General features: G+C 35.0%; 1 protein-coding gene across 3 annotated transcripts; it reads left to right on the forward strand.

The window, feature by feature from the left end:
• The first annotated feature begins 2394 nt into the window (after nucleotides 1-2394).
• On the forward strand, nucleotides 2395-9402 carry LOC129263884 (putative nuclease HARBI1). Of its 3 annotated transcripts, none has more exons than XM_064103993.1 (4): nucleotides 2395-2490; nucleotides 6365-6442; nucleotides 6710-6926; nucleotides 8948-9402. In XM_064103993.1, the coding sequence occupies exons 2-4, from the start codon at nucleotides 6398-6400 to the stop codon at nucleotides 9385-9387; spliced, it is 702 nt and encodes a 233-aa protein (XP_063960063.1). In that variant the 5' UTR covers nucleotides 2395-2490; nucleotides 6365-6397; the 3' UTR covers nucleotides 9388-9402. The 3 variants fall into 3 exon arrangements, with proteins under 3 accessions (XP_063960063.1, XP_063960065.1, XP_063960064.1); XM_064103995.1 differs by lacking the exon at nucleotides 2395-2490 and adding an exon at nucleotides 5391-5474; XM_064103994.1 differs by lacking the exon at nucleotides 2395-2490 and having other exon boundaries at nucleotides 5566-6442.
• The last annotated feature ends 2058 nt before the right edge of the window (nucleotides 9403-11460 follow it).

Below are 11460 nucleotides of genomic sequence, written 5' to 3' on the forward strand. Positions count from 1 at the left end.
ATGAACTCTCGTACCTGGGACATTTAAAAACTATTTTCTCAGCAAATACCATGTCCCTTAGCATGTGCTATATACCAAATTAAAGCTTGAGAAATGGAGAATCATAATCTTACAAAAAATTATGTTTGAAAAAATCGAATTCTGTCTGCTTTTGACAGGACGAGTCACATATGTAGACCATATAGTAGAAAGCGAAATTTGTTCTCAGCTGTAATTATTTTTTCTTCTATGGGAACTTGCTGTAATATTAAAGAGTTGATTACTTAAATTTTGTTGTAATATATTTTTCATATCACTTGCAAATAATAGAGAAAATATAGTGCCCCCCCTAAAAAAAAATGAATTTTTAAAGGCATCTTGCACAAATTACTACAATGTTTTTGTTTTATTTAACAATCACTATGAGATCTGTATAAAGTGATAAACCAATTAATTATTTTTATATGTATATGTTTCCAATTATTTGCCTATTTATTAAAAAAATAATGTTTGTGTTATTTGACAATTGTTTCACATAATTACGTCGTCGGTTGTCATCTACCTATACCCATGGATTATCTCCATCACCTTCACAACCTTGAATTGCTAAGAGAGGTATGATTGATGAATTTGGTTTACATTGTTTTAATTTGTTTAAAAGTATTATTGAAATGATTTGATGAGATAACAAAAATGAAAACTTGAAATAACATTTTGAATGTAGTTTTTGTTTACGGACAATCTTTTGAAGACAATTAAGATTGCAGTAATTATGTTGGTAGATGTGAAATCAAATCTACATGCACATGTTTACTGTTTGGAACGTTTATAAAGATCACAAAATAAAATAATTAAAAATAATATTCAACTCTTCTGCATACATGTACAGCTACCTTTGCCAAGACCACGTCGTGGGCTACGGGATGTTAGAAATCCATTGGAATCGTACGAGGATGGGCCATTTCGAGATCGGTATCGACTGTCAAAAGAAACCGTCATTTACATCATCAACATGCTGGAAGCCGAATTGAAGAGGGACACACAGAGGAATGATCCACTTCCGTTTATTTGCAAGTGTTGACGGCTCTCCGTTTTTATGCAGTGCGTAATTGAATTAAACGATTATTGAGTGTTTCTGCACTGTTAAAAATTGCCGTAATTTTACGGACAAAATTTAACAGAAATCGTCCGTAAACGATAAAATACGGAATAAAATTGTAAATTTACGGATTTCTACAGAAAATCCGTAAAAATTACATAATAATCAGGTAAATGATCAAATTTACAGACGTTTTCTGTAATTGTACAGAAGATCATTATTGAAAGGAGACGTTTACGATACATCTCATAAATTTACTGTAAAGTAGATGTAAGTTTACGGATAAGATTTAACAGATTAATTTGTATTACGTGTAAAGTGCAATTTCTACGGAAAAATTTGTAAAATTTACTGAAAAATCAGGTTAATGATACATTTTCTGACGTTGTCCGTAATTGTAGTGAAGATCATTCTTGAAAGGAGACGTTTAGTGGTTTACGGTACAAATCTTTGTAAATTTACTAGAAAGTAGCTGTAAGTTTACGGACAAGATTGAACAGATTAATTTGTAATACGTGTAAAGTGCAATTTCTACGGAAAATTTGTAAAAATTACATAAAAATCAGGTAAATTATCAATTTTACAAACGTTTTGATCCGTATAATTGTACAGAAGATCATTATTGAAAGGAGACGTTTACAGTACATCTTGTAAATTTACTGTAAAGTAGATGTAAGTTTACGGACAACGTCAGAAAATTTATCATAAACCTGATTTTTCTGTAAATTTTACAAATTTCCGTAGAAATTCCACTTTACACATATTACAAATAAATCTGTTTATCTTATCCGTAAACTTGAAAGGAGATATTTAGTGGTTTACTGTACAAATCTTTGTAAATTTACTAGAAAGTAGCTGTAAATTTACGGACAAGATTTAACAGATAAAGTGCAATTTCTACGGAAACTTTGTAGAATTTACAGAAAAATCAGGTTAATGATAAATTTACTGACGTTGTCCGTAATTGTAGTGAAGATCATTATTGAAAGGAGACGTTTACGATACATCTTGTAAATTTACTGTAAAGTAGATGTAAGTTTATGGACAAGATTTAACAGATTAATTTGTAATATGTGTAAAGTGCAATTTCTTCGGAAAATTTGTAAAATTTACAGGAAAATCAGGTTATAATGGTAAATTTACTGACGTAAGGAGATGTTTACGATACATCTTTGTAAATTTACTGTAAAGTAGATGTAAGTTTACAGACACGATTTAACAGATTAATTCGTAATATGTGCAAAGTGCGCAATTTCTACGGAAACTTTGTAAAATTTACAGAAAAATCAAGTTAATGATAAGTTTTCTTTTTCGAGCATGCGCACTTGAGAAGTTTGTGAAAAGCCCGCGAAGCAAAGAGAATTTTCCTTGATGTCTTGGATGTGTCAAGTGATCTTCTTGATCAGAAATTCGTCAGTATTTTGCTTTGAATTCGTAAAAGAAATTTCTGCTGTGCTTGTCTGGAATATATTGATACGTTTTATACAGTTATATGAAATTAATAGTGTTGGTTTTCATGATTACGAACAAGGTTTTGGCATTGACAAGTCCAGACGATGCAATGTATCGTCGCGTACGCGCTGCTACAGTCCCATTGGTGCATTTGAGTGTTGGATATTTTGACACTGTGGTTGAACGAATTGAATCGAAGGTGCGAAGCCGTGGGCCAAGCTTGTTTTATGAGCTTCACAAGGATATTTATATTATGATGCCATTTATATATTCATTTGTATCTTCATTTGTAAATGTCAAGATGAAAATATAAACCTCAAAATATTAAATTTGTGCAATTAAACTTATTTAAAGGGGTGGATTAGATTAGATCTAAATCAAATCAATGACAATGTCAATGGGTGATTTCAAGTACGGTGTTGAAATCTTGTGTTGGTGTTGTGACAACACCGTACTTGAAATCAGGCTGGTGTTGGGATTGACCTCGGAAAATACGACGTATTTCCGGCAGTTCGTGTTGAATGTCGTCTGCTGAACCCACTCCTAGTACCAATGAGGTCCAACATTACATGTATGGACCTCATACTCATAGGCGACATCAGTAGTATTTTTGGTTAGAAATCTCTGAGAACAGGATATTTATATATTATATCACAAGTACAAGCTATATTCCTTTCTCTTATTTAAATTATAATTTTATAGTGTAAATGCATCGTTAGCAACAAAAAAAAATGAAAGAAATGAAGGGGAACTTACATTTTCACGGCTTTTTCCTGATTTTCTGGACAGCTGCTCTTCTCTTCTGACTCGCGATCGAAGCTGATTTGAAGATCACGTGATTCGCGTTCTCGTCAGCTGATCGGTTGGTTATTCTTTTCGTCAGACGTTAATAATATATATTTTATAATGCTAGCATTCATCGCTAATTTAGGTGAAAGAGATTGAAGTTAAACAGCGCCAGGTCGGAATCATAATTATTTTGGAAGAGTGTATTTATACACTCGATCTCATACCTGACGTAGACGGCGCTATTCAACAAATGCACAATCTTCAATATAAAAAGTAAAACAGAAAGAACGCCTTGAACACAGGCCAAAATGCCTAACGATTTCTCCGCGGCATTAACAACTATCGTAAAGGGCGCTCCATTTATCAATAAAGATGGATGCTAAGCTGTCTATGGCGACAAAATTTGCCGCAAATATTTACGAAGAATTGTGAGAAATGGTCTGAAAATGCAACAAAAGAACCGGTGAGTACCGATTAAACATTATCAATTTATTTGATAGAACATATTTAATGACTACAATGTAACAATTTCTAGATAATATTGCTTAGTTCTAAGCTAGGGCGGCCCAAATGCGCGTGAGTGGAGTCCCAGTTTATTAGCACGGGTAAGTATTGGGGTGTCGCCTAGAGTGGCTGAACCCAGCACTGCGGCTGGTGTTGACGATCTACGTGCAATTTCCCCATTCACCAACACCAACCCCCAGGGATTGGGAAAATCATGGTTTCAAGTTCGGTGTTGGTGTTGGCAATCTCAAGCTCGTGAACAGGCGGCAAACACGATGAAACATCCCCGTAAAATTAGCTTTTACAGTTAAGATGAGCTAGTACTAGTAGTAGAACAAATCATTTGAGCTGTAGGGGCCTATATATTTTGATAAAGAATAATGTTAACTCTTTCGAATTCTTGAATTAATTAAAACATTGGTAGGATGGGGGGTTGGGTGTCCGGACACGTAACATAAATGAAGCCTTGTTTTTATCTCAGGAATAAACCAAAAATATAGGTTGAATAGTTTTTTTTCACCATCAATATTTGTTCTTTATAATATTTTCTTATATTCTGTGCTAAAAAGAATTAAAGACATTGCTTGTAAACTTTTCAAAATTGAGAGTAAAAGTCATGTGTCCGGACACCCAACCCGTCCGGACACACAACCACTGGGTATACATGTATTCTGTACGATGAGAATTTAATGCATTTCTTTCCGATTTCATTTTCGTCGTCGAGACTTCTCGCGTGAAGTTGAGATGATTTAGCAGCGCAGCGCAGAGGCGTGATGTCATGTGCTATCGATAACGCAATTGGTATCATTCCTCTGAACCCAGTCCCAGCTCGGTGTTGGAGCTCGGTTCAGCGGCCTTTTTACGCTCTCAACACCAACACCGAACTTGAAATCACCCAATGTCAACTACAGTTAGTTAGATCTAGTATACCTCGAGCGAAGTTCGTGCAGGCTCCACTCCACTTCACTACCGCTACACTACACTCCACCTACCCAAACTTCGGGACGGTGATCTCGATCGGATATTCCGAGTGACAAAGGTGGGGTGGCCGATGGAAATGTTATTTATTGTAAAAATCATAACAAAAAATATAAAGAGAAAGAAAAATGGCTTAATTTCTTACTCTTCACCCGTATTTCACTCCGTGTCCATCCTCTGGTTATCCTCTAAATTGTTGATTTTGAGCCAGTATCTATTTCCTCACACGTCACTATTCATGGCCGATTTAAAAACATCGCATGCGATCGGTCGCAGGTCAAACAGCATAAATATTTATATTATTATTGGATTCAGAAAATACCAAAAATATTCTACGAGTATGGGAAAATGTTTTTTTTCCTCATTTTATTTTTTTCTATATTTTTTTACAATAAATAACATTTCCATCCCACCTTTGTCACTAGCGGTAGTGAAGTGGAGTGGAGCCTGCACGAACTTCGCTCGAGGTAGATCTAGTAATGACTTAGTGCTGGCTAGCGACCGACGGGTTTCCATTCTCAGCCATTCACTGATAATTCAGTTATGACAGTGTGTTCCATGTGTGTATGTGTGATGCGACGCTACCTCAGCTCAAGCGATGTAGACGACCTTGTTGGAGCGTACAGTGTAGCGGTAGTGAAGTGGAGTGGAGCCTGCACGAACATCGCTTTAGGTAATGCGAAGCGTGCTGTACATGTGTCCTCTGGACGTGTGGGCATGGGTTTAGTGACAGTGTGCATGTGATTGTTAAGGGTTGAAGCCCGGGTTGAAGTTTCTTACAGCTCTGTGGGTTTATCTATAATTAAATGATTCTCTTTTCAAGCTTAAATTTTTATAATGATGATTGCTACATTCCAATTATTTGATTAAATTGTTTGTTTTAGAACAGGTCTTTTATTTTGTCCTCAGTCTATTTCTCCCATTACATATCAATTAAAGAGAGTCTTCACTTGTGTTTCATTAAATTATTATACAATGTCCACTGTAATGAAAATGGAAACATGCCGGTCAAATGAAAGTGCAATATAAGTGGAAACATGCTGGTCTATTGACTATATGTTGACCATATAGTAGAAAGCAAAATTTGTTCTCAGCTGTAATTATTCTTCTATGGGAACTTGCTTCTCATAGATCAAATAAAATTTCCGAAGACCCCATATAATTTTGTACTATTTGGTGCATTTAAAGAGGAGAAAGAAATGCTTTTTTTTTTCAATTTGCCTAAATTGCATTTAAAAATATACCTTTCTTTTGCTTTCGGCACAGGCCAATTTTTAGAGGCTGAAATATTAAAGAGTTGATTACTTAAATTTCGTTCTAAAATCTTTTTCATATCACTTGCAAATAGAGAAAATATAGCGCCCCCCCCAAAAAAACTTTAATTTTTAAAGGCATCTCGCACAAATGATTACAATGTTTTTGTTTTATTTATCATTCACTATGAGATCTGTATAAAGTGATAAACCAATGAATTATTTTTATATGTATATGTTTCCAATTATTTGCCTACCGGTATTTATTAAAAAATAATGTTTGTGTTGTTATTTGACAATTGTTTCACAGAATTACGTCGTCGGTTGACATCTACCTATACCCATGGATTATCTCCATCACCTTCACAACCTTGAATTGCTAAGAGAGGTATGATTGATAAATTTGGTTTACATTGTTTTAATTTGTTTAAAAGTATTATTGAAATGATTTGATGAGATAACAAAAATGAAAACTTGAAATAACATTTTGAATGTAATTTTTGTTAATCTTGGGAAGACAATTAAGATTGCAGTTATTATGTTGGTAGATGTGTAATCAAATCTACATGCACATGTTTACTGTTTGGAACGTTTATAAAGATCACAAAATAAAAGAAATAAAAATAATATTCAACTCTTCTGCATACATGTACAGCTACCTTTGCCAAGACCACGTCGTGGGCTACGGGATGCTAGAAATCCATCGGAATCGTACGAGGATGGGCCATTTCAAGATCGGTATCGAATGTCAAAAGAAACCGTCATTTACATCATCAACATGCTGGAAGCCGAATTGAAGAGGGACACACAGAGGAATGATCCACTTCCCGTTTATTTGCAGGTGTTGACGGCTCTCCGTTTTCATGCAGTGGGTGAGTAATTGAATTAAATGATTATTGAATGTTTCTGGGCACTGTTAAATCTATTTGACTGAGGTTGTTTCTATTAATTTTAGGACTCCAGACAAAGTTGATGATGATGACAATATCTAGAAATCAGAGAGGGATCACATAAGTAAGAGTATCATTTAAGCAAACAGTCAAGTACCTATGAATTGCATGCTTAAAAATTCCAAAACTACCACAGCAGGAGTGAAGCTCTGCTGTTTCTGCTGTTAGAACTGTTATGTCAGGTTAGAGTTATAAATTCGTCATTAACCCTAAATTGGCAGATCACCCCCACCCCCCCCCCGAAACTTGGCTGTGTTGCGATGAAAAGCTATGAAATTTGGCACATAGATAACAACTCGAGATGAACATACACAAAAAAAACTAGAGCTGCAATCGTATCAGAACAATGTGCATGCATTGACGCCTGTGATTTTATGGAGGGCAAGAAACAGAAGGAGATAAAGAGAAAACTCCTGAGGATATACATTTTCAAAATATTAAGAGGGCGCTATTTTTATAGGCAATGGTCACTGATGCGTAAAAAAAACATTTTGCATATGAGGGATGATGCCATTAGCAAACCCTAAAAAAGTGATACCAAGATAAATGGAAACAAGGAAGTGATGGCCATTTTACTGTTTTCCAACTTTTTAATAGAGAGCGCTATTTCTTAAAGGTAATGGTCACTGATGTGCGTAAAAAAACATGGATTATGAGGGATGATGCCATAAGCATACCCTGAAAATATGAGACCGAAATAAATGAAAACTAGGAACTTATCGTCATGGCCATTATAATATTTCTTTAGTTTGCAATAGAGGGCGCTATTTTTGAAGATAATGGTCATTGATGTGTGAAATGAAAAAAAAAACAATTGAATTTGGACTATCATAAGTCAACCATGAAAATATGAAACTGAAATAAATGAAAACAAGTAAGTGATGGCCATTTTACTATTTTTCCACTTTGCAATAGAGGGCGCTATTTCTAAAGGTAATGGTCACTGATGCGTAAAAACAGATGAATAAGGAAGCATGTTCCCAAATCAGACCAAAATGAATAAAAACAAGGAAGTTACGGCCATTTTATGATTTTCCTACTTTACATTTCAATAAATATTAATTTTTTAAATGTAGACTATTTCGGATTTGAATTAAGGGCATGAAGACGGCATTTTCAAGGGCAAGTCATATTTTCATATGAAGAGCAACTCTTAAACAATCTACAGCAATTTGTTAGAAGTGTGTAGCATGCAGGATAAGAGAGTAAGAATGGGATTAGGAATAGTATGCAAATGGACTAGAAATTTACAAAATGGCGCCTGGATGGTCATGCATTGCCCCTGTCCGTCCGCCCCCCCCCCCCACTTGGTTTCCGCGCAATAAGTAAAAAAATATGTAATGGATAAAAAAAATTTGGTGTGTAGGTATAGGACACCAAAATACAGGCTCAGTTCGAATTCGGAGTCCGCAGGTCAAAGGTCACAGCTCATTAGATATGCGAGTTGGTTTCCACATGATTATCATAAGTTCCAAATGAATATTTAGAAATGTTTTTTTATTTGAATTATAATCATGTGAATGATCACACATAGACATCTACTATGTATGGGAAATACCATGTATGTTGCGCGCCATGTTATATAGTGGTACACTGTGGGGGTACTGACCAATTTTTTTGAACTTTTATCAATAGATCTGCAAAAACATCAAGGTAAAAAGTCAAAAGCACGGGGCAGAAAATAAACATTATTCAATAGCTGTTTTTGAAGTCAGTACTGCTGCTATATCGAATCGCGTATGATGGCGACACTGCAAGAGGCCTTCCACTTGTTAAAATGAATTGCAGAAAATTGTCTGATATTTGTAAAAGATGAATATTCTTATGAAATATGTGCTTAATTTTTTTTATCATCAGAAGTATCATCTGTATGTGTAATGAAATGTTTTAAAATTACCTCGAAACAATGACCTATCAACCATATGGTTTGTTTGATTTTACAGGATCATTTCAAAAGATGCATGGTGATGAGGCAGCAATATCACAGTCATCAATGTGTCGAATCATCAAAGATGTGTCAGAAGCTATAGCAAGAAGGAAAAGGCAATACATGAAGTTTCCTTCGACAAGAGAAGAAGTTGAAGCAACTCAGCGACAGTTCTTCCAGTACTGCAGATTTCCAGGAGTGATAGGTGCAATTGATGGGACACATGTCTACATCAGGAGCCCTGGTGGGGATCAGGCAATATACTTCCTCAACAGGAAGAATAGATACTCGATCAATGTTCAGGTTAGATTAATTATACCCTTTCTTAGGCCCTTTTCACAATTAGTGCTGAGACTGCTTGCAACCTTTGTGATTGTGTGCGACATATATTGTGATCAAATGATTGCAATTGCTAATACAAGCAAATGTGAAAGCCACTTAAATTACTATAACTAGAACAATGTACTATTTTGTATAAAGTTTGGCCAAAAAAAAGAATGTGACATTAATTTTCTTTCCTAGGATTTCCTATCACTTCAGTTTCATTTATAGTAATTATTCGATTCGTATTTGATTGGGCAATTTTTAAAATGAGTAGTTAATTCTGTAGCATATATATATTTTTTTTTGTGCAAGTACTGAGCAATTGAAGCAGTGGAAGGGTGGGGTGATTGTTGGATAAATCAACCTAACATGGAAAGCACACCAATAATTTTTATGTGCATGCATGTTAAAATTGCATTCCAAATATGTGATAAACTTGCAAAACTCAATTGTTGTGTGCTCCCATTGGATGTCCCAAAGAAAATTGAAAATTAAGTGCCCAGAACAATATAGAGACAGTTATGAGTGTAAGATTTGATATTCCTCTTTTGTCTTCTGCTAGTTTGTTTGTGATCAGGCTGGGAAAATAACAAGCATCGTTGCCAGATGGCCTGGCAGCACACCTAACTCCGCAACCGTAAGTCACTTTTCAACCAAACTTGGATGGTAGATGTACTTAGGCGACCTGCATATTATGCTGCAGTCGGAGGTCACATGGTAAGGTCAAAGTGTTCAAAGTTTTTGTAGAAATGTACCAAACCCGACGGTGCTCTCACTCCATGATGTGTCACTGCATCGTAGCAATCCAGTCGGATTTGAAATGGTCTACACATGTTGAATATATGGTCAAGAGCGCAAATAGTCGTTTATATGTTCTTCGCACTTTGAAATATCATAGTCTGTAATTTCAGGACCTTATAGTTGTATATACTAGTTTCGTGAGACCAGTTGTTGAATATGCTGTACCTGTATGGTCAGGAGCACTAACAAAACAACAAGTACAAGTCATCGAACGTATTCAGAAACGTGCCCTTAGAATCATTTTTGGAGCAGCATATTCTTCATATGAGCATGCTTTACTCCAGTCAGAACTGATGTCTCTTGAAGATAGATGGATCAAACTCTTTGTCTTGCGTTTGCGAAGTCTATGCAAATCCCCACGTCTAAACTGTATCACCTTCTACCTCAAAATAGGACTTGTCAATATCAGACTAGAAGCTTGGCCGGAACAGTAGAGATGCGATGTCGAACTTCACGATATAGAAATAGCCCCTTGCCCTCGTTGATTCGGCACCTTAAAGAGAAATTCCAGTAGTTGCAGTAAACACTGATTTCATGAGAAAGTCTGTAAAACAAGGCTTAATTGTCAGTATATCATCGAGGATCTAGATCTGGTACAGTTACATAAACTGAACTTTGTGAAATCTTGAAATCTACGCTGAAAAATGTTCAGGCTGAAGATCCCCAACACAGATAAGCGCACGTGGGACAGTGTATAATTATTGCTTCGAATATCGGGCCCGACGCTCTACCCGAATCCTGTGCTTATTTGCTGATTTCTCAGCAATTACACAATTTCTTCCAGAATCCTTTGGCACATATGTTTTATTTATACAAACAGACACTTTGGTGGTCATTTCATTGGATTCTGTACGAACTCATTTTGATATCGTTACCAAAACTAGCATTTACCTTTAACTCTAAAAGAATTGATTACAAGGAGTAGTTTTTTTTGTATATATCTTCCCCTATCGTTACATGTATAATAATATCAAACTACGAATGGCTGAGAATTAAAGAACTCATCATTCATTGGACTCTTAAAATGTGATATCATTAAGAGATTGTTTTTTATAAAATGCAGATTACATACTAATTCTAATGTTGAGTTCTCTTTATGTTGGCGAACTCAAGTTTCATTTCATTTCATTTTACTTTGTTAATCAAAATATTTTTCTTTCATATGAGCAATTATTCACTGATATCTAGTCGTAAACTTAATATTTGAATTGAAGTCATAAAAATTGCCAAAATATGTATTATTGCAGCATATTAGATTATCGTTTTTTCCCAAAGTAATGTAATTCAGAATTTAATATGTAAATGTGTTTATTAATTTCTCTTTGTATATATGTTTAATCGTTTTATGATTTCTGTATACAGTGAATACTGAATCATTTATTTTAATTATTATTTATTTATTTT

The sequence above is a fragment of the Lytechinus pictus genome, chromosome 8 (genome assembly GCF_037042905.1).
Source record: "Lytechinus pictus isolate F3 Inbred chromosome 8, Lp3.0, whole genome shotgun sequence".
In the NCBI taxonomy this organism is placed as follows: Eukaryota; Metazoa; Echinodermata; class Echinoidea; order Temnopleuroida; family Toxopneustidae; genus Lytechinus; species Lytechinus pictus.